This window comes from Mixophyes fleayi, chromosome 7 (assembly GCF_038048845.1).
Source record: "Mixophyes fleayi isolate aMixFle1 chromosome 7, aMixFle1.hap1, whole genome shotgun sequence".
NCBI classification, from domain to species: Eukaryota; Metazoa; Chordata; class Amphibia; order Anura; family Limnodynastidae; genus Mixophyes; species Mixophyes fleayi.
The window spans coordinates 78,207,396-78,231,597 of NC_134408.1; the positions used below are offsets into that span (position 1 = coordinate 78,207,396).

At 43.4% G+C, this 24,202-nt stretch overlaps 1 protein-coding gene across 2 annotated transcripts in view; it reads left to right on the forward strand.

The window, feature by feature from the left end:
• Nucleotides 1–3,198: 3,198 nt before the first annotated feature.
• WDR75 (WD repeat domain 75) overlaps nt 3,199–24,202 on the forward strand; it is a 123,333-nt gene continuing 102,329 nt past the window's right edge. The window contains exons 1-5 of one of the 2 annotated variants that reach the window (XM_075180016.1): nt 3,199–3,360; nt 12,783–12,912; nt 16,907–16,972; nt 17,081–17,177; nt 17,709–17,833. In XM_075180016.1, coding sequence (XP_075036117.1) covers nt 3,275–3,360; nt 12,783–12,912; nt 16,907–16,972; nt 17,081–17,177; nt 17,709–17,833 — 504 coding nt within the window. In that variant the 5' untranslated portion in view covers nt 3,199–3,274. The remainder of the gene's footprint in view (nt 3,361–12,782; nt 12,913–16,906; nt 16,973–17,080; nt 17,178–17,708; nt 17,834–24,202) is intronic. The other variant, XM_075180017.1, reaches the window with a different exon arrangement.

The following is a 24,202-nucleotide window of genomic DNA, read 5'->3' on the forward strand; positions in this document are numbered from 1 at the left end:
TAGGATGTATTATCACTAATAATTTTAAGGTATATCAATAAAATTAAATTTTAATACTATACACTCATCCATTGTTCTGAGTGCCCCGCAGTCACCTGCTTTTTTCTTTACCTTTTTGTATATACTGTATTCCTGGTGTATGGGTGCACCGTTCAGAGTGTTCTTTGTTACATCATGAACATCCTGGTTAATAGGCTATATTAAGAGCCTATTAATAGACCTTGGTATGAGATTCACCTAGTGCGGATACCTTTTCTTTTCTATTGACTGATTCTAACTTTATCAACTCTTCTATCATTGTGAGACTATCTGAATATCTAGTAATAATGGCCAACCGAGCATTTGATGTGATATCAGTAGTTTCATCAAGAGAAATTGAAAAATATTTACAATTATCTAAGTCTCCTTTTAATTGATGCTGTATGTTTGTGTTCAATCTCATTATTCTGTCTTTGATGACATTTCTACTGATTGGTAGCTCAGAAATTCGCTTAATAATAGCATTTTTATTTGGCATATCGTAAAATAAAATTGGTGCACACCTTAGAAGAGTTTCTTTAATAAATTCTCCTTCACTGAGGGCTTTTCCATGCTGAGCTATGGAGTGAGCAACGCATAAACTTGCTGATGTTAAATTTGTAGAGCCTCTTACAAATTTAAGGAGGGAATTTGATTGGCTCTTATAGAGGTGTAACTGCCTAGAAATGTATTACTTCCTTTCATCCAGACTTTTTTCCAAGAGCTGGCGATGATTAATTTCAAAATGTCTATTTATGTTCCACGTTCTGCTTACTACTGTCTCATTACATAGTATGCACAATGATCTGTTTTTTTCTGTCTATAATGCCATACATCTCTGTCCATATGTCTTGAAAGGGTCTTCTACTGCTACTGCTACTACCACTCTCTTTATCATTCAATCTTGCTTTTTTATGTTTTGGATTCTCCATCTCAGGAATGCAACAATACATAAATAAAAATCAGGGCCTTTTCTATAAAAGGTTAATTCATAAATTAACTTATATTATTTTGTACCAGGAGTCAGTACAACAACACTGTTACAGAGGTAATTAAAAACCTATTGACTGCTTTATTACCTCTGTAACGGTGTTGTTGGACAGACTCCTGTACAAAATCATTTAAAGCACTACATTACGTACTCCCTTCTGTAACTAGCAGTAGGCAGGCACGTACCTGCAGCACTTTTGGCAGAACTCAGCAAGTCTGTGGAGCAGGAACTAGACTGGGCTTGGAACAGTAGAAGAGGCTCCAGATGACAGGACAGGAAAAACACAGAAGAACCCTGGAGAAAGATAAAAGTCAAGATGATGGCTGTTAAAAGGGACTATTGCACTCCGTCTTACTAAACCACGCATCTAAACATAAGAAAAACAGCGCTGTGGGTAGTAAAGTGTATAAAAATTTATATAATTGATAATATCTCTAAAAATATATGTATATATATATATATATATATATATATATATATATATATAAAAAAAATCTTAACTAATAATAGTAAAATTCATTTCATTACCCACCTTTGGCCATTTTCATTTCTCCCTCCGACAGCCATTGCCCCCACCCCCTGCAGCTATTTTTCCTTACTTCACCCTGCAGATATTTTCATTACCCCCTCTGCATGTATTTTCATTACCCCCCTGTAGCCATTTTTCCTTACTTCACCCTGCTGATATTTTCATTACCCCCCTGCATATAGCCATTTTTCCTTACTCTCCCCTGCAGATATTTGCATTACCCCCTTCTACAGTCATTGTACCCCCTGCAGGTATTTCTTTCCCCCCCCCCGCCACAGCCAGTTTTAGTTGTCCCCCCACAGTTATTTCCTTGTCTCTCCTACAGCCGTTGCCCAGTATTTTTTTGTAATTTTTTAGTCATTGAAACCCCCCCTGCGCAGGTATTTCCTTACCTGCTATTTGCTCGCCGCCTCAGGAAGAAAGACCGCACAGCCGACTACGCGCATGCACGTGACATCATCACGTCACATCGGAAGCCATGTAACCTGCCCAATCACCCGCAACCTGCAAAGAAAAAACGCAACTTGAAAAAAACAATAAGCCCAATTCTACTTGTTATAACCAGAATTGGCAACTATAGCAGCGACAGCAGCGGAGAGATAAGGAACACGCTTGCAGGAACGTTACCCGTACGCGATACATTCATTAGTGCTTGCAGGAACATCACCCGTATGCGACACATTCATAAGTGTTCCCCCGTAACATAATAATAATAATAATAATAATAATAATAAAAAACTCTTTATTTGACTAAAATATTCTACAAAGAAAACATATGGAACAAATGGTGAAATTATTTCCTTAAAGCAGCTAACCATAGTATGGCGTATGTACCACCATAAATCTTGTGCTTTTTCTCCTGTTGAAGGCATTGCGCCGTGGCACACTTAGCAACATCTTGTGGCAAACTGGTTGAGGAGCACTGCTATAGCATACTTGCCAACATTTCTGGGACGTGGGCGTGCAGGGGGTGGGGCGGCGAAATCACGTCATTTTGGCCCCGCCCCCGTGACGGAATGACGCAAATCGCGTCATTTTACAGCAGGGGCGGGGCTAAACACCGCGATTCCGGGTGAATCGCGGCGTTTAAACTGAATTTTTCCCACTTCCTATCAGGGAGATTTCCACACTCGTCCGGGAGACTCTCGCAAAATGCGGGAGTCTCCCGGACAATCCGGGAGAGTTGGCAAGTATGAGCTATAGGCAACATCTTTACTTTTTCAAATCAACAGCTTGATAAATTTACCCCCAGGTCGTTTAACCCACTTGGATCTAGACACAAATATTTTCAGTTCTGTCAAACTAGTTATTCCATTATGTTATTTAAAGTTCTCATAGCTAATAGTTCTAACTGCCACAAGGGGAGTTTTAAAATGTAGTGTTTCGTAATTATTTTTATAGCAGCAATGTTCCACTTTCAATTAATATTACTTTTTATATAGTGTGTATAGTGGGGAAAACGCTGAAATCATGCAACTTGGGAACGGACATGAAACCATTTTTTATTACATGTCTCGCCGTATATAGATGAATTACCAATCTTAGTCCTCTTCGAAGGTTTTGTATGATAGGTTGTGTTACTGGTATGTTGCCAGAAGAAAATATGGCCGCAATGTCTCACAACTAAACATCATACATGACGCTGCCAAGCCTCTCTATGGTAAATCAGTGTTTCCGGTTGTCTTGTTTTCCACGTGTGCCGGTCAGAATCAGAGCTGTCGGTGTGCTAACATAAAATGAAGAATGAGGACGAAATTCGTGTGGTTCAGTTTGGTGGAAGTAGGATTAATTTTCGGAGACCTGTTTTCTCTGCAGATGCGAAGTAAGAAAGTCTATTTTATCTCTCGTTTTAGGGTGGAAGGGATTGCTTTAATCCACCGGTTTTACATTAGCTTTCAGTACAATCGTTAGATATGTACAATAAAACCTGTACCTTGTTATGTTCTGTTTGTACGTTGGAAGATAATTGATGCAATTGTCTAATAAGTACCATCATATATTAGATAAAACGAAAGCGCGTGGGTACTATAACATTTATTTGCACTCTCCGTGATTAGGAGCTTGACGTTTATTTTCTTTACAGATAAGTGTATTTTAAAAGTGTGAATGCTTTTGGCAGAGCATTTCCAAAGGTAGGGTTGACTGATATGTAAACACTTGTCTAAAGTGGTATTTGGCCTTAAAACTGGCAGGAAGTTCGGAATGATGGGCAGTTTTTCCTATTTAAATAAGACTGACGTTGTTAAATGTCTAAGGACCACAGACTCGACATGTATACATAAAATGAGACCTTTCATAGGTTGCATTTAAATCTAGTTTTGGTCATTGAGCATCAGGGCAATGAAACTAACTTTATCTGTTTTAGTAAGTAAATGGTGTATTTGAAAGGGTAAGACTTTGCCAATGATTTCCCAGTGTGACTGGATCACTATTAAATAACTTTTGGTAAAAATGTATTTAAAGCAAATAGCGCAGGGCGCTTATTTATGTAATTGTGCGTGCACTTCTTTTTGATATTGTGATCAGGGCCGGTGCTAGGGTCCATGGCGCCCTAGGCATTTTGAAAAAATCGGCGCTCCCCCCTCACCCCATCTTTCCTTACCTTGTCACACCACCGCCGCCTCTCTGCTCCGTCTCCTCCCCTCCACTCACTGACACTAGTGAGGGGAGGAGACGGAGCAGAGAGGCGGCGGTGGTGAGCAATAGCCTCTCCCCTCCCCCGTGCATCTGAATGCTGTGCGGCGCCCGTGACCGGTATGGTCAGCGGTCGCCGCACAGTTTTAAAGTAATTTACATTCTTGTGGCGCCCTCCAGAGCCCGGCGCCCTAGGCAAGTGCCTAACCTTGCTTAATGGGAGCGCCGGGTCTGATTGTGATATAGGATATCGTTATTTCTGAGACCAGGGGAAGAAATGTGTCTCTTGTTTAACCTTGCTAATGGCTATAGGATATGCCTATTTCTGATGTATATATCTGATACAATGAGCCTGTGTTTACCAAGCCTCTTGTGTATTGTGATTTGGGAATCTATGTTGTTTTGTGTTTTTGCTCTGTGTGAGTATGTATGCCAAACGGTCTGATGAAAGGCTCCATGTTAATTAGATCTTTTGATGTGTGAAGGTCCAACATTGAAGGCAGGAACTTTTAATTAAGACCGCCTCCTGGATTCTTTGCATTTAAAAACCATCACATCGTTTCTAGAATTTCACAGATAAATGTAAATATCGTTAGCTTTGCAATGCATGTAAATTTATGTTTTGCTAAGCAGGGTTATATCCTGGTTCTAAAAATAGCCTATGTCAGAACTGTATAAAAGATGAGCTGTGTGAGCATGTAATGTATCATTCTTCTGACTTCATCTGACCTGATCACTCTGGTACCTTCAACTAGGGTGAGAGAAAATAAACCATCTTGCTTCAAAGACCTGCTTGGAAACATCTTCAATATCGCTGTATTCCTGTGATCTACAGATTAGACCCAAATCTAATCCGTTCTCCGGCTGTGTCAGAGGTTTGGACCCAAGCTTTTCCAGTACCTTCGCTCTGCCTGCTACTCATGCAGCCTGGTTAGTGTGATAGGCCAAGGTGGATCCATTCACAGCAACCCGGATCCATAGTAAGAGGTTCGGCGTTACCAGCCCGGGTACACCAGCAACGAGGTACACTAGCAGCGTCAGTGACCCAGAAGGAACGTGGTTCTGAGTGCCATAGAAGGAGCTCAGTGGTGGCAGCATTATAAGCCCGTCATACTGCGTCAGGAGGGCGCTTTTGGGATAACGAAAGGGAACAGTTGCAAAGTAAGCCCAGCCGGTTCCCAGCAACAACAGACAGGGTGGCATAGGCGGTCCATCCTGTCACAGATTTCTGGTGGCGAGCGGTGGGAAAACCGCAGGCGGCTTTTCGTGAACCAATTAGGAGAGCCAAGTTATTCGGGAGAGGAATAACTGCAACTAGGAGAACGCACAGGATGTCTGATTACACCAATATGTCCAGGGCGGATCTCAAGACTCTGTGCAGTGCCAAGGGCATTGACATCAGCCATTCGCCAAACAGGGCGGAAATGAGAGGCGTTGAGGGAATGGCACGGACAGCATGGTACCCCAGATGCCCACACAGCAGAGAACCCTGAACAACAGCCTGCAGAGACCTCTACCCAGCAGACTTCACCCGCACACCCAGCCCCTCTATCCTATGATGAGCGCAGGGCTGCCGGGCTAAAGATCCAGCTGGTGGCCTTAGGGGACAACGCATCTGCAGCTAAGCGGGCACAGGTCATCGAGGCATGGCGCCAAGAGGGAAGGGCACCAGCCATGCAGCCCAGGGGTGAGGCGCCCCTAGAGGATCAGGACTGTTATCTTTACCTTGCCCTAAATTTGAGGACTGTACTGGTGAGCACCTGCAGGTATTTGAAAGGACCTGCAGGCTACCCGCTGTACCCAGATAGGAATGGGTTAAGCATCTGGTACCCACACTGCATGGACGTGCAGTGGAGGCCTATCGCGGGGTACACACGGAGGACTGTGCGGACTATGATGTAGTAAAAAGGGCACTCCTTAAACGGTACACTATTACCTCAGAGACCTATCGTCTGAAGTTCTGGGACTTTACAAAGGACTTCCACTCTTGAGGAGTTTGACAACCTGCTGCGGGAGTTTGCCAGGAAGTGGGTGCGCGGGGCTGGTGCCTAGACCGTGGATGAGGCAATAGACTTGATGTGCCAAGAGCAGTTTCACCGACGGTGCGCATCAGAGGTGACAGAATGGGTGCTGGACCGAAAGCCAGGCACCCTGGAAACAGCCGCACAGCTAGCGGATCAATATGTGGCAGTGAGGTCACACTGGCAGAAGCGCCAGGCTAACAGCCAACCCCAAAGGACTGTACAATCAGGGGGACACCCCTCTTCTCACCCCCAAAAGCAAGTACCTAACCCTTGGGGTACCATTCGCCAGCCACCGCCCCATCTTGTCCCTGGGAGTTATCAGAGACCACCGGAGAGCAGGCTGGAGAAAAAGTGCTACAGCTGCGGGAAAATCGGTCCCACAGCCCCAGCACCCCAGACTTGTGCCCCTAATCCGAGTCCTGGGGCCCGGCTAACTTGCTTAACTGTCGAAGGTGAGCCTGTAGAAACTATTTCCACCCCTGCCAGCCCAGTGGAGTGTGGCGTGTCTGAAGGTGACTCAGCGGAGAGAGTCACCTGTGTGTTTAAAAGACCCCCTAAAAATATGTGGAGAACCTGCAGCCGGTCCAAGTGGGACCCCTGCAGGGTGAAGGACTGAGAGATAGTATTACAAAACCAAAAGGGGGGGACACCGAACCAGATCTTCCATAAAACTTCTCATCAGATATATATCTTACTGTGATTAACATATAGTTATTATATATCTGTTGGAAGGGTGCTCCCGATCATTTACAGTTACTTGATACAAAACGAGTCCAACAGAAAGGACAAGAAATTATATTATGGGGCACTCAAATGGAATGAAAAAATAACTGATCTAAATAAATAACTATTAAATACAACTTTATTAGGTATTTTAACTAAAACATCTACTAGCGAAATATAAAAGGTGTTTATGGAAAGATAACCATGAAGAGAATATAACTGATAAAATGGACAATGGAATTTGTCCAGCCGCGATGCTGCTCGAAACTAGGTGCTAGGCACAATCAATTTGAATGCATATATATGTGTGCCAACGTTAAAGGTATAATTTAATGAACACCCTTCGGAGGAATGGTCACCTTCAAATATAACTTTAGAATCCCTTATGATACATTAAATAATGAGATAAACTATATGCTCTCTGTCTGCCCTCAGTGTAACGCTAGCTTATCATTGGTGGCTTGTTTGTGACAGCGTGATTTGGGATTGCTAACCCACTCTTATGTTCCGTCTAGTAACTGCACTAAATATAGGTGCCGTTGGACAGTGTTACTACTCTTGATTCTCTGGGGCATATTTAATAAAGCACGATAGTGCTTTTAACGAGTCATTAAGGTCCCACAGTGTCCTCCGCAAATTTATTAAGGGGGCATCGCAGCAGATATCATGGATATCTGCTGCTTTGCATTCCTCTTCGTTTTTGGGAGCAGTCACCATTCAACAGAATGGTGACTGCTCCTGGCCGCAATCTAACAAGTCCCGAAAAAACATTTTTTTCGGGAACTTGTCATGTTAAAGCTGAAGCTGGCGTACATCATCCTAATTGAAGAAATCTAATGCTGTCAGCTCTGCTCCGGAGAGCAGAGCTGGACAGCGCATGTGTGGAGGGATCACATGATCCCTCCCTGTCACTCAGCGCTCTCTCTCTGCAACTATCGTTGCAGAGACAGAGAGGGGATCTGTGTGCGCATGTCCAGTTCTTGGAACTGGACATGCGCAATTGAAGAGTGAAGAGAAGACCCGAAGACAGCGCTTCCGAAGAGGGGGGTAAGTATGATTTTTTTTTTATCACTGAAACAGCAGTTTTTCGGAACTGCTGTTTCTGTGCAGGGCTGTACATAAATGTGAGAAGTAGTTCAATCCTTATCATTGCGATAAGGATTGAAAACTACTTTTCACTTTATGTGAATATTGATAAATGTGCCCCTCTGCCTCCTATTATGCCGATCAATTGTCCCCTTAGGCTGTTCTTATTTAATTAATAGTAGAGGTTGCTCTCTCTAATTGACATATGGACAGCACTTGCTGTTTATTATAATACTTCAACCAGAGCGAATTAGAGGCAATATATGATGATGATGTCCTATATTAATAAAATGAGATTATAAATCTAGATGTTCAAAGATTCGTATATAGTAATCTGAAGCAGCGTTCTATATAGGATATAATTAGCCAGTAATCAGCCTCAGATTTATTTATCTAGGTAGATAAAGCTAATAGCGAAACGTGCGTCGGCGGACGCCACATTCACTACCCGTTACCAGTCAAAATTACTTTATAACGAACACCTAGATCAGTAACTTTACCTCACTCGATAGGGACAATACTATCAGATACTGTCACTGCCGAAATATTACTGCCTATCGTAATTGCTCCGGCTGAAATATCAGAGGACAGCTAAAGCTTGCCTCTCTGCCTGTTAGAGATCACAATCCCCGTCATAATATCACCAGACCAGTCTATTGGGGGTATAATGTGTTACTAACGGAACCAATACATGATAAATCTGAGGCTGATTACCGGCTAATTATATCCTATATAGAATGCTGCAGTTGCTAGACGGAACATAAGAGTGGGTTAGCAATCCCAAATCACGCTGTCACAAACAAGCCACCAATGATAAGCTAGCATTACACTGAGGGCAGACAGAGAGCATATAGTTTCTCATTATTTAATGTATCATAAGGAATTCTATATATTAATAATATACATATATATTTCTCCATAGACAAAAAACCTTACGGTTTAACATGTCCGATTTAAGGTTCCTTACACGCCATCTAAAATGTAAGAAAACTATTGAAACTCTTTCACTCAAACTCCAAAAAGCGATGAAATTACGACGACTTAGGCAGAAGCCTTAATGGACGTGTTCCTTGAGCAATACAGACATGGTATGTCATCGCATCCTGCTGTTAGCTGCGGATTCAGCACTATCATGTAGTGAGATTGCTGTCACTCACAAACTGGTGGATCTGCTAATTCACAGATTTGTGTGTTCACTGGAATGCACACATACAGTACTATTACATTTTCTTAGTTTAGCTTTATTGTAGTTTAGGGCCTGGGTGTCTTAGAAAGAGACAGTAAAGAAACTTCATACTTCAAAGTTTTTTTGTCTATGGAATTTCATGGCTTTTTGTAAAGTAAAAATTTTCAAATTCTCTGTATCTAAATGTGAAATTACCCACCCTCTGACCACCAATAATTCTCTATCACATGCCACCCTGCCCCCTAAATTATTACATGCCCCACCCACTGCCAACCAGGTTCTCTCACATACCATCTCCTGGGGTTTCTCTCAGGATGTTATAACTAAACCATGATTTGGGCCAGAAAGCCGCCTCCTTCTTCCATATATTAGAGTGTGGAAGACATATTTTGTGGTGAGAAATTCCACTCTTCAAATTTTAAGCTTTCTTATTTTTCACATATAATACAAAAAACAGATTGCGCAGATGATGTTTATATATAAAAAAGTATGTACATATAATAAAAACCAGACAGGAAATTCAGCTATCCAACAAACTGATTCTCAACTGGATACATATGTAAACAATAATAGAGTATTCCAAATATTATCACATATGGCTGTTGACAGACATAAATCGATCTATAGGTATATAATCAGCGAATATCATATGTATGAGAAAACTCTCAAATAATTCCACAATTTGAACAGATCCGCAACCAAACAGATTGATATATGGTTGTTTCTTGATATTATGAACACAGATTCCGTTCCAAGTTGTTATTCTTCCAGTGGATTAGTTCGCTAGTTCTGATAATAATGTTCCATAAAACAGATATATTGATGCATAAATTCGCACATGTTTTGCATACTTCTGTTTTGTAAACTAGTAATGCGATGTAAGCATATGCAGCTCATCCGCTGTATAGAAGGTTAGTGCGGCTAATATAGTAATCACCACTCTATCGGTCATAGATAAAAATATAGAGCTTACCCGCCTCAAGAAAGATATAGATCCTGGACACCTATCCGGTGGTATAAGCAGCTTGTTAAAGTCCGGGCTGTGCCTGGGTATGGGCTTGTCTCCGACCGCATAAGCGGCTTTCTGATCCAGGCTGTGCCTGTGTGTGGTGCGCACCACAGAAAAGTATCCGGACTGCAAGTTTACTCTCTACCTTATGAGTATGTGCTCATCCTTAGCATCATTGTTATTATGAAGACTCTGTAACATTGTCTCTAAGAGGCGCTATTTGTATATTTAGAGGATCCACATTCCTACATCTGATCTGCAGTCCGGATACTTTTCTGTGGTGCGCACCACACACAGGCACAGCCTGGATCAGAAAGCCGCTTATGCGGTCGGAGACAAGCCCATACCCAGGCACAGCCCGGACTTTAACAAGCTGCTTATACCACCGGATAGGTGTCCAGGATCTATATCTTTCTTGAGGCGGGTAAGCTCTATATTTTTATCTATGACCGATAGAGTGGTGATTACTATATTAGCCGCACTAACCTTCTATACAGCGGATGAGCTGCATATGCTTACATCGCATTACTAGTTTACAAAACAGAAGTATGCAAAACATGTGCGAATTTATGCATCAATATATCTGTTTTATGGAACATTATTATCAGAACTAGCGAACTAATCCACTGGAAGAATAACAACTTGGAACGGAATCTGTGTTCATAATATCAAGAAACAACCATATATCAATCTGTTTGGTTGCGGATCTGTTCAAATTGTGGAATTATTTGAGAGTTTTCTCATACATATGATATTCGCTGATTATATACCTATAGATCGATTTATGTCTGTCAACAGCCATATGTGATAATATTTGGAATACTCTATTGTTTACATATGTATCCGGTTGAGAATCAGTTTGTTGGATAGCTGAATTTTCTGTCTGGTTTTTATTATATGTACATACTTTTTTATATATAAACATCATCTGCGCAATCTGTTTTTTTGTATTATATGTGTGTTTTTAGAGGATTGGCATTTCCTCTATTGATCTGCTGCATTTGTTGTTTGTTTTATTTGTTCATATACCAATTGGCGCCGGAGACTCCATATATTTTTCTTATTTTTCACGCCGATAGGGCGGTCCTTCGTACCAAGCCATCTTTCATTCCTAGGGTGGTTTCCAGGTTTCTCCTAGATCAAGGAAGTTGTTGGCCCTGCGTTCCGGGCAAAGAAAGACTCCTTAGTAGAGTCTATGCAGTTCTTGGAGGTGGTACGAGCTCCACAAGGTTATGTAGACCATACGTCTCAGGTCAGAAAGACCAGAGAGTTTGTTGTTTTATCGGACGCAAATAGAAGAAGGTGGCCTGCTTCAAAGCAGTCAATCCCCCCTGTGGATCACATCCACGATTCGAGAAACTTATATTGCAGCTTCTCTGTCAGTCCTGGAAAATTTTGAAGGCACATTCTACTAGGGCAGTGGGTGCCTCCTGGGTGGCTGGGCACGGGTCGTCGGCAGGGCAGTTGTGTGGAGTGGCGACTTGGTCTTCCGTCCACATTTTCACAAAATTTTACAGACTTCAGGGCTTTGCATCGGCTGATGGAGGCTTTGGTCGCAAGGTTTTGCATGCAGCTGGTCCAGAGCAATCCCACCCTTGAGAAAGCTTTGGTATATGCCCAATGTCTCGCAGTGTCCCCCAATTGCAGGAAAGAGAAAATAAGATTTTTACTCACCGTAAAGTCCATTTCTCTGACTCCATTGGGGGACACTGCGCACCCTCCCTTACTCTGTATATAGTTCTGTGTGTGAAAACTATGGTTATGGTTCTTTATAGTTTAAGACCTTGCCAGGTTATATTACCTCCTTTACGTTCACTCTTGGTTATTCAAAACTGAGGACCTCTCTGGAGAGGAGGGGTTAAGTACGGGAGGAGTCCAAATACTTAGCAGTTAAAGTGACAAGACTCCTGAGCCCACTACTATACCCCAATGTCTCGCAGTGTCCCCCAATGGAGTCAGAGAAATGGATTTTACGGTGAGTAAAAAATCTTATTTTTTTTCTTTCTTTTTTTTCTTCCAGAAGGCTGGCTTGCTTCTCCACGCTCCTTTTGAGATTTCTCTAACTTGACATTTTACTTTATTATATTAAAATGTATGTTTGACACGATTCCCAAACAGGTCATTATCTGTGTGGAGTTTGTATGTTCTCCCTGTGTTTGTGTGGGTTTCCTCCAGGGTACTCCGATTTACTCCCACACTCCAAAAACATACTGGTGGGAAATTGGCTGCTAACAAAATGAACACTGGCCTGTGTGTGTTAAGGAATTTAGACTGTAAACTCCAAAGGGGGCAGGGCCTGATGTCAATGACAAATATTCTCTGAACAGCACTGTGTAGTTGGTTGCACTATATAAATAAATGGCGATGATGAATGTCTATTTGAGCCACAGTGATTTAACAGAAACTGACACACACACAACTGAACACACTCCAAATATTTCTACTTACCGGTAATGTGTGTGTATATTTTATATATAGGATTAATTTCAAAATTAGTAATATGGTGGCATATAGTGATTTGGTTTGTTAGCATTACAAGTTAAGTTTTTTTTTTTTCATTTTGTCTTCTCTTTCATGGTCAGGTATCTCCTGTGTGTCTCTGGGGATTTCATCAAGGTCTGTAGCACAGCCACAGAAGAATGCATTCATGTGTTACAGGGTCACGTTGGTTTGGTGACTGGCATTGAGCTCAATCCAAAGAATCCCCTACTGGTAAGTTAAAACCACAGTTTTGCCATTGCAGTCAATTGAATACCCCCCATAGACTCATTGTCCGATAATAACAAGGAAAGGGCTGAAGGTGTTTGAAATATTTTTCATAGCCATATTGGTAGTCCCATGGGCAAGTTGGATCTCCAGCTGGAGCTATTGAAGAAATGGAATCACACAGGTTTCATTGGATCATACCATAAAGATTTCGGAAACCACTAAGTAACCTCTCAGGTGATGGAAGGTGATGAAGTACAAAACTCATGAGAAAAAGAATGTCACGTTCAGAGCTGGAGTGGGTTCTACTCAACAGATTCCATTGTTGCTGGATAGAGAACACACTTGTTGGGGTGACCTTCTGTATTGCTATACAGATGTATAATTACCTGCAATTGACAAGTCAATGTTAGTATATATCAGATGTAGTAGCAGCAGTGTTGATGTATTTGATCGATCAGAGCTCAGAAATAAGATACAACACAGAGTGTCTGGTGTCCAAATTGAACTGGCTTTACGAATTGAAATAGCTGATATTTTATAAACATTAATTACATCATATCATTCACGTCAATACAAAATATTAATAAAGAAATTAAAAGTTTCTATAGTAATTTCAAAAGAATGCTAAATATCATCAAGTTCCTTATTCTTGAAACAGGATCCTTGAGGCTGGCATAACCTCTTGATTCAGCAAAGTTTCGCTTTAGCAGATGCTCAGGTAACTTCCTTTGTTCCTTTGTGGTTGGCTTCTTGATTCCAGACAGGATATTAACACAAAATATCTGAATTAGATTTAAAGAAATAAAACCTCTTAAATTGATTTAACAAAAACATTATGTGAATTGAAGCATACAAAGCACTATATTTCATAATAGCTCAAAGCTTTATTTCTGATTAGCTTAAGGCCCTTAATTAATAGGATAACTTTTCCATCATTTTCCTTACCTCATATGAACCTAGACCCCACACACACTTTCAGGAAGAAATAGCAGAAGAAGCATGGTCACAGAGAGAAAATTGCATGAAACCATCTTGGAGACCAACAGTTTGGAAAGCAAACCAACATTTCCATCAATTACAGGGAAAGAGTTTACTCAGGCAACAGGACTTTCAGGAAGCAGGACAGTGATGTTGGAAAAAGGGAAATTATATTTTGGGCTTAAAAGGATGTAAAGGCACAATCAGCGTTATATATAGCAGGCAAGCATAACATACCAGCTGATTTCCTCAGTTGCAGACAGATCCATCCGTGGGAGTGAAGTCTAACCAGGGAGTATTCCAGCCAATAATAAACATTTGGGTTTCCGCATGTACACCTAATTGTGACAAGCCAGAATACCAAAGGTCAGATTTTCTTGACACACAGTTCCAGAAACAGAAGGATTAGATGCTTTTAGTAGTTAAATGGCTGCTCTAATTAGGGTATATCTTTTCTCCATTTTGTATCGCTCATATTCTGATGAAAATTAAGAAAGATAATGCAGTGCTAGTAGCTATTCTCCTATTTTGGTCACAACATTCTTGGTTTTCGATGGTCTAGGAAATGTTCAGAGAAAAACCATGTCCTCTACCTCTCAGATTTGTTAAAGCAGTATCCAGTCTTGCATCCAAATTTAAAATATCTGGCTTCAGTGGCTTGTAGATATAACGGTAGATGCTCATGTGTAAAGGTGTATCCGAATCACTACATTTTACAAGCAAGAAAGAATAATTCTTCTGTAGTTTAGTATAGAATAAGGAAATGTGGGTTTGTGTTTTGGTGTCTAAAGTGGGCCCAACTTCAGTGATTATTCCACAAATCTTCTTGCAAGATGGAATGACTAAAGGTCTCTGTTTAGCCATACTCAAAGTACAGGTGTCAGCCCTAAGCATTATTTTGGATACCAAATTAGCTTCAGAAAAACTGATTGCACATTTGTTTCAAGAACTTTAAAATGATCTGTCCCTCAGAGCTTTTGTGTCCTCGTGGAACATCCATTTAGTTTTCAATACACTGCCAGACTATTCATTCAAACCAGTACAAGAAGTATCTTTGAGATGGATGAATTTAAAAGTGTGAGTGGCAGTGACCTCTGCTAGGAGTGTTGCAGAATTGCAAGCACTATGGTCCAGGGAACCTTTCTTGAATGTTTATTCAATTAGAGTGGTTGTGTGACAGGATGGACCGCCTATGCCACACTGACGCTGCTGGGAACTGGCTGGGCTTAATTTGCCACCGTTCCCTTTCGCTATCCCAAATGCGCCCTCTTGCCACAGTAGGAGGGGCTTACAAATGCTGCCACCACTGGACTTCTATACAGGTATCCAGAACCAGGTTTCTTCTGATTAACTGACACTGCTAGCGTATCTCGTTGCTGGTGTACCTGGGCTGGTACTCCTGACCTCTCACGATAGATCAGGGTTGCTGTGGATGGATCCCCCTGGCCTATCACACTGGCCAGAGCTGATAGGTAGCAAGCAGAGCGGTGGTACAGGAAAAGCTGGGTCCAACCTCGAACAGCCGGAGAACGGATTAGATTTAGGGTTTAATCTGCAGGTCACAGGAATACAGCAATATTTAAGATGTTTTCAAGCAGGTCTTTGAAGCAAGTGATGTTTATTTGCTCTCACACTGGTTGGCGGTACCAGTGCTAAGGTCAGATGAAATCTGAAGAACAACTTTTCAATACAAACCAGTGCCTTTTATACAGTTTGGACACAGGCTATTTTTAGAATCATCATTTATTTATATAGCGCCAGCAAATTCCGTAGCGCTTTACAATTGGGAACAAACATTAATAAGACAATACTGGTTAATACATACAGACAGACAGGTAAGAGAACCCGGCTCGCAAGCTTACAATCTATAGGACAATGTGAGTTTGAAACACAAGGGCATGTATTGCATCATATTGCACATTGGACCAACTAGAATGCAAAGGTAAAAGTATTGAGTGGGCTGTGTGTGTGGCAATGTTGGTCAGAGGGTTGATGTTTTGTTAGCTGTGTAGAGGGTGGTAATAGGGTAATCTAGGGAGATTAAGATGGTGGTTGAGGAATATCATAAGCTTGTTAGAAGAGGTGGGTTTTCAGAGAACACTTGAAGACTAGAGGAAAGTCTTACTGTGCCAGGGAGGGAATTCTACCAAGTGCGTGCAGCCCGTAAAAAGTCCTGTTACCGAGAATGGAAAGATGTGATGAGAGTGGAAGAGAGACGTAAATCTTGTGCAGAACGGAGGTGTCGAGTTGGGAGATATTTTGAGACAAGTGAGGAAATGTATGTCGGTGCAATATTGATGGCTTTGTATGTTAGTAGAAGAATTTTATATTGGATTCGTTGCAATACAGGAAACCAATGTAGAGACTGACAGAGTAGCTCAGCAGGGGAAGAACGGTTTGCAAGGAAAATCGATCTAGCCACTGCGTGCAAAATAGATTGTAGGGGTTCAAGTCTGACTTTAGGAAGATCAGTAAGGATGGAATTGCAATAGTTGATGAGTGCATGAATTAATGTTTTTGTGAGCGTAACCACCTGAAGTGTCCGCTTTGGGACATGTCCTTTGTCTCCCATAAGATAATGGAGAATGCAGGATATTTATACTTGGGTGCAATCCTTTCTCTGAATGCATTGGGATGCACTGTGTGCCCACTGTGTGGATATGGATAATGAAGGAGTTAACTTTTAGAATATATACAGTGCCAACATCCTATAGGAGACTGTTTATCCAGGGTCCACAATTGCTTCATAGAAAAGGATTTCATGCATGTATAAAAATTCTGTGCAGGTTTTTGTATTGTTTCTGTTTCTACTTTTCTGAACTGCCTGGATGATGACTTTCTGTAATAGATCCATACATATCCATTGTCATAAATGTTGTTCCTGAATTGAGAAAATTTGATTATTTTGGGCTATAATTGATATGTACTAGAATAAATTCATTTCATTTATACATTCTTGTTAAATGTAATGATTTATAAATAAATAGTATGATTAATTCAAATGCTTCTTATTTCACAGCTCTACTCTTGCTCATTGGATGGCACTGTTAAATTATGGGACTTCATGGATGGTATACTAATAAAGGTATATTTTATCTTCAACTGTAACTAGTTTGATATACATACGGATAAACGCTGTTCCCACAGTATGTGCAATATACAACTGACTAATGATACTTTTTTGTATTTTCAGACTTTTCTAATAGGATCCAAAATGTTTGGCTTTTATACCACTATCAAGCAGGACTCTGTGTATATTATCACACCTCAAAATAATTATGAAGCATCAGGTGCGTCTCCTCCCATGGTTTTTGAATTCTCGATGGGGAAAAAATGTTGAGGGTGTGGTGTCATTTTCAAATTAGTTTTGCACTGTTTGTAAAAAAGTTGTCACCCTAATGTCAGTCTGTTCTTTTGTCTGGTTTTCTCATGACTCTGCTTTTAGTAGTTGAGGTAAGCAAGCTCTACTTGCTGTAAAATGGAGCATTTGCCCAAATCCGAAAACCATAATTACCAATTCAATGAATCCTTCCGAATCACCGCAGTCTAAAAGGGATTTTCCTTCCTGCTAGGCTGTAGTGGAGGAGGATCTTGCTTCAGTGACATCTGCGTGCTTCTGTTCATCATTGTTACCAGAGATACTCAGAATCACACACACTGTAGCATGGATTTGCTTAGTGTGTTTAACTTTTTCATGTTCATAACATTATCAGTGTTACGTTTTTTCTTAAACTCTTACATACTGTTTTGAGCAGTGCATGATGTCTAATTATTGTATCAACATTGTTTATAATGTGCATTTCAAAATCTTTTGTTTTTAGAAAATTTTCAGCTACTTTCTGTAAAGCTACCAAAGTCAACAGAACAAGAATCCGAAGCCAAAGAAATGGCACTAATATTTGAAGATATAAGCCAATCACCAAAGTGTACAGCAGTTGGAAGAGATGTGAGTTTTCTAAAATTGTACTGCTGATTTTGTCTCCTTACAATTCTGAGTGGCACATTCAGAGTGCACTCAATCTGCTTTGAAAAAAGCTACATTGCAGCCAGCTTGAAAGCCTAATTTCTCTTTCCTACCGACACCAAGACATTGGGGGACACTGTGAGACATTGGGGTATAGTAGTGGGCTCAGGAGTCCTTGGCACTTATCTACTTGTTTGATCTTCACTCTCCTCCCTTATTATGCCCCTCCTATCCTTTAGCTTCCTCAGTTTATCTTAAGTGCCTAGGAGATAGGTCACTTTATGTATAGGCTCCTGCCTATACTTGAATTAATTATAGCTTGTTTCATGTTTTTATTTTACTCTCCCTTTTAGGTGCCGCTCAGGGGTAAGACAACAGCTCTGCTCACTCTGAGGTCCCAGGGCAGGTAAGCAGTAGCTTAGACTCTGTTACCTAGCACCTATGAAGGCTGCCTGTCCATCCCCTAGACCAGGGGTAGGCAACCTGCGGCTCTCCAGGTGTTGTGAAACTACAAATCCCAGCATCCCTTGCCACCTATCTGCTGGTTATCTACTGGCAAAGCATGCTGGGACTTGTAGTTTCAAAACACATGGAGAGCCGCAGGTTGCCTACCCTGGCCCTAGACTAACGAGCAACAGGGGGACATAGTGTAAGTCTGCCATAGAGGCAGCAGCTTAGTTCAGCACAGCGTAACAGTTGCTAGTTGGGGAGAGTGAAGCTGCAGCAGCCTCTCCTCTCCTTCCAATGGACTTGCCGGCATGCCCCCCCTCCCTTCGAGAACGAGCAGCGGGGGCACAGCGCAGCGATCGTGCTCGTTACGAGGCAATCCACGGCCGTTTAACACAAGCAGCCCGGGCAGTTTATTACTAGTGTGTATAGAGAGCCGAAAGCCATTGAGTTCAGCGCTGATCGGCGGTTCCTGCAGGCGGCCATATTACCGGAGGTAGTGAAGGCGGGACTTCCGTTCAGGCTCTGCTCAATTTTCTGGCAAGGACGGTGGCCATTGAAAAGAACTGCAGACACATGCGGTGGCAGAAAAAAGAAGCCAGCAATTCAGGAGAGCAGCCATCTTGAGGGAGGGCTCTAACAAGGACGTCCCTCCAACTTCCTGATCCGGAAGCAGCCATCTTTCATTGTGATCACCATGCTACACGCTGCTCCTCTGCTCTGCCTCTCCTCTGCTGGTATCGTTAAGGCTTTTTACTGTATTTACTATCGATTAGGTGCATTGCTTTTCTAGAGGTTTTACACTAGCAGGACTATCGTTCAGTGTCTGGGGATAGGTGTATTTACAAGGTATTGTTTAGCATTGTAAGCTGACATTGTAAGTCTTTACAACTCAGACCTTACTGTACCTTAATATTTATTTTAAAGCTATGGCTGAGAAGGGGACATCAAACAACAAAGGCCCCTCTGGTGCTGCTGTGAAATAGTATACCTGTGTCAAGTGTAAGTGTAAATTATCTATTGAACAGACGGACCGGAATGCTCTTTGCACAGCTTGTAGCGCTGATACCCAGGAGCAACGCAACCCAGCTCAGGCGTCTGCGGCTCTGGAGGAACCAATCTGGATTAGATCCCTAACAACGGCCTTGGCGGAACTCACTATGGTCATGATGTGGTCCACGGAGGTACGTGAACACTCTATTTCCATCACCCTTTCACACAGTCAGGCTGGTGAAGGCACAGCCTCATCGCAAGCCGAACATGCCCACAGGGAGGATAGTTTACTAGCCGCAACCCACAAGGGCAAGAGGATTATCACTGATTCGGTTCTAGACCGAGATCAGGAGTCGGATCACTCCTTAGCAGTGGAAGGGGAGTTAGATTTGTATCCAAAGGAAGAAACCCTTCATAGCGGGGATTCTACTTCGGCCCATAGCGTAGCTAGCCTCATCTTAGGCATCAGGCATACATTAGGCTTTGTGGAACCCGAGCCCATGGTGCCTTCAGGGTTCTCGTTATTTAAGAAGTCTAAGACACAATTGGTCGCTTTTCCACAGTCCCCAGAGATGATGGAAATTTTAGCTGAGAGTTGGCAAAGAGCAAATAGGCAATTTATGATGCCAGGCAAGTTTAAATCCCTTTATCACCTTCTGTCAGAGTATACTATTAAGTGGGAGGCTTTACCTAGGGTAGACACCCAGGTTGCTCGCCTGTCCTCATCCTCGGTAATTCCCATTCAGAAGAGAATATCCCTTAGGGACCCCACGGATCAAAAATGTGATTTAGCCCTCCGCTCAGCATATACTGCGGCAGGTAGTTTATTTAGACCTAATATGGCCGTGGCTTGGGCGAACAAAGCTATTCAGATGTGGGCGGAAAAAATAGTGAGAGGATGCCAGGACAATACTCCTCGTTCGGAGCACCTCACTTTAGCAGAACACATACAGGAGACTGCTGAGTATGTAGGGCAGGCAGCCATGGATGCCGTCTCGATCAATGCTAGGTCTTCGGCGCTCATTATTGCAGCCCGTCGTAGCCTATGGTTACGTTCATGGACAGCCAATGCTGATTCAAAGAGAGCGTTAGAGGGTTTACCGTTTGACGGCGTTACCCTATTCGGCTCAGAGCTGGAAAGGGTGATGCAGGTAGCTACGGGAGGCAAAAGCACCTCCCTTCCCACCGTTTCAAATAGGCCCGACAGGGTAGGTTTCGTTTCTTTCGGACTTTTGCCTGAGTTCGGGGTGCCGCGCCAAGAGACATGTCCACTACCTTCATTTAATAGAGGTAGGCCAGAGCAGAGGGGAACATTAGCAAAGGCAGTGGTGCCACTAGGTGAGGATCATCGCGACCAGCGGATAAACCCTCAGCTTGACAGTCCCCCTCCCCCGGGGAGAGCACTGTGGGGGCATGCCTCCTTCTTTTTTTTAGGAGTCAGTGGTGGTCATCCACCAGGGGCACTTGGATACAAGGGGGTATCCAGCAGCCATCCAGCAGAGGTAATAGCGCACGTTCCCCAGCAGGAGAGAGGGAGGGGGGTTTTACTACATCCTCTTCCTCGTACCAAAGCCGGACACCACTTTACGGCCAATCTTAAATCTGCAGTTGCTAAACAAGCCGTTAAAGATTCAGAAGTTCCAAATGGAGTCTCTTCGTTCAGTTATAGCCAGAGTAGAACAGGGGAAGATCCTAGGATGCCTACTTGCATGTCCCAATATGGAGGGGACACCAGGGTCTGCTCTGCTTTGCGGTGGGAAATTCACACTTTCAGTTCAGGGCCCTTCCCTTCGGCTTAGCTACCGAACCCCGAGTTTTCACCAAGATCATGGCGATCATGGTGGGTCTCCTACGTCACAAGGCAATAATAGTTCCCTATCTGGACGACTTTCTCTTGACGGCTCCGTCAGCATCGCTCCTAACTCGACACATAAAACTCACAATGCAATTTCTAGAGTCTCACGGCTGGGTGCTGAATGTACCCAAGTCATCGCTTATTCCGGCACAGCAGATGCATTTCTTGGGCCTCGTCTTCAACACACAGACCCAAAGAGTGTATCTACCGGAGGACAAGGTCCTCTCTTCGCAGCAGGGCCAGATACCTGCTAACAAGGAAAAATGTGTCCCTCAGTTGCATGAAGCTCCTGGGGACAATAGTTTCCGTGTAAGAAGCAGTTCCCTTCGCACAGTTCCATTCACGGCCACTCCAGAGGGAGATTCTTCAGAAGTGGTCAGGTTCCCAGAGTCATTTGAACAGGCAGATCATCTGCCTGTCAACACAGACGAGGGTTTCCCTAGCCTGGTGGGTATCCAAGTACAACCTGCAAATAGGACAGTCCCTTCAAACCTGGTCATGGACCTTGGTCACAATGGACGCAAGTCTGTCAGGGAGGGGGGTGTAACAGGATCCCTGAGACTTCAGGGTCTCTGGTCCCCCCCAGGAGGCCATGCTCCCAATAAACATCCTGGAGCTCAGAGCAGTATACATGACACTAACGAGAGCTCAGAGATTCCTAGCAGGAAAGCCTCTGCAGGTCCAATCTGACAACACCACGACAGTGGCCTACATAAAGCACCAGGGCGGCACACGCAGCGCAGCAGCCATGAGAGACGTTTCAAATAATGACATGGGCGGAGCATTATGTCCCCAGGATATCGGCCATTTAAATACCAGGAGTAGAAAACTGGGAAGCCGATTTTCTCAGCAGACATATCATCCAGGAGAATGGTCTCTAAACAGACAAGTATTTGTCCTCCTGGTGGAACGCTGGGGCATTGCGGAGATCAAACTAAACCATCAGCTCCCGGTTCAAAGGCGCGGGACCCGCATACGAAGTTCAGGACGCCATGACGGTTCCATGGCGCTTCCGGATGGTGTACCTGTTCCCTCCGATTCCCATGCTACCACGGGAGCTAAAGAAGTTAAAAAGCAAACGGGTCCCTGTAATCGTAATAGCCCCCCATTGGCCCCGCAGGGCTTGGTTTTCAGATCTTCTGGGACTGGCAGCAGCCGCTCCATTCCGGCTACCCATGCGGTCAGACCTTCTAGTTCAGGGACCACTTCTTTGCCATGCTTTAGATTGCCTAGCTTTGACGGCATGGCTGTTGAGACCCTAATCCTTGAGTCAAAGGGGTTCTCACAAAAGGTTATTTCTGCCCTCATCAAGGCCAGAAGGATTTTGTCTTCGGCAATATATCACAGAGTCTGGAAGACATACATACATTGGTGCGAGTCCAAGGGACTCCACACATATAAATTTAAACTGCCCCAACTGTTGGCCCTTTTGCACGCCGGCCTAGAAAAGGACTTCGCCTAGGATCTCAAGGTCCAGGTGTCTGCTCTTTCGGTATATTTCCAGCGAAAAACTAGCAGCTTGTAGAGACCTACAGACGTTCCTGCATGGGGTTCTCCACGTGCAACCCCCCTACCGTCGCCCAGTGGAGCCCTAGAACCTCAATATAGTGCTCAATGCACTCACCAGACCGCTGTTCGAACTTTTAGAGTCGGTGGACTTACGTCACCTCACTTGGAAGACAGCGTTCCTGTTAGCTATAGCTTCAGCTCGCAGAGTGTTGGAACTGGGAGCGCTTTGCTGCAACCCTCCTTTCCTGATCTTTCATTCAGACAGAGCGGTACTACGCACCAAACTCATTTGTTCCAAAGGTGGTATCCAGATTTCACTTAAACCAGGAAATTGTGCTTCCGGCCTTTCGTCCCTCACATTCCTCTCCAGCGGAATGCTTACACTTATTAGATGTAGTCCGAGCGTTACAGTATTACGTGGATCGCACGGCCTCCATTAGGAAGACCAAGGATTTCTTTGTCCTCTGGGGCGCAGCGTCAAAACAGTCGTTTGCCCGCTGGGTTATCTCCACAATTCGGGCATCCTACATTAGGGCCAAGCAGCCTGTCCCGGTCAGATTAAAAGCGCATTCTACTAGGGCGGTAGGCACCTCCGGGCGGTGCGTCACAGGTCGTTGGCGGAACAGTTGTGCAGGGCAGCAACGTGGTCATCCGTCCACACCTTCACTCAATTCTATAGATTGCACAGCTTCGCATCGGCCGATGCAATCTTTGGCTGCAGGATTCTGCGCACAGCAGTTCCAGAACAATCCCTCCCTTGAGGAAGCTTTGGTATATCCCCATGTCTCGCAGTGTCCCCCAATGGTAGGAAAGAGAAAAGATTTTTACTTGCCGTAAAATCCATTGGGGGACACTGCGCACCCTCCCTTGCTCTGTATATAGTTCTGTGTGTGTAAAGTTTAATTGTTTAAGCCGAATGGGTGTCTCCCTTTCCTCGAACGCTTGGTTAGTCAAAACTGAGGAAGCTACAGGAGAGGAGGGGCATACTAAGGGAGGAGAGTGAAGATCAAACAAGTAAATAAGTGCCAAGGACTCCTAGACCCACTACTATACCCCATTGTCTCGCAGCGTCCCTCAATGGAGTCAGAGAAATGGATTTTACGGTGAGTAAAAATCTTCTTTCTCTTTCATCCAGTCTGGGGGACACTGCTTACCATGGGGTGTGAAGGGGAGCATGGGAGTTGGCACCTAGCTAGTTAATTTCTAGCATTGCTGACAGACCCCTCCCCTCTACATACCCCCGCCTCTTCCTCTTCCTCCTCATTTTTTTTTCTAGGTGCCCATGGAGTTAGGCACTGTTTTAGTTGCTGGTAGATTTTATTTTATTTTCTTGTTTATTTTGTAGGAGAATATCTTGGGCAGACCTGGGAGTGTGTTCTATTATAGAGAGCACACTCACAGAACAGCAGCGCAGGCACTGCTCTGTCAGCTGAGAGCCAGAGGTTCTCACTGGCAGAGCAAATTAGGGTGCTTGAATACAGAGTGACTAGCGGTCTCTCCGGACCGCTGTCACTCTTGGGGCCTCACCGATAACCGGCCCTGCCTTT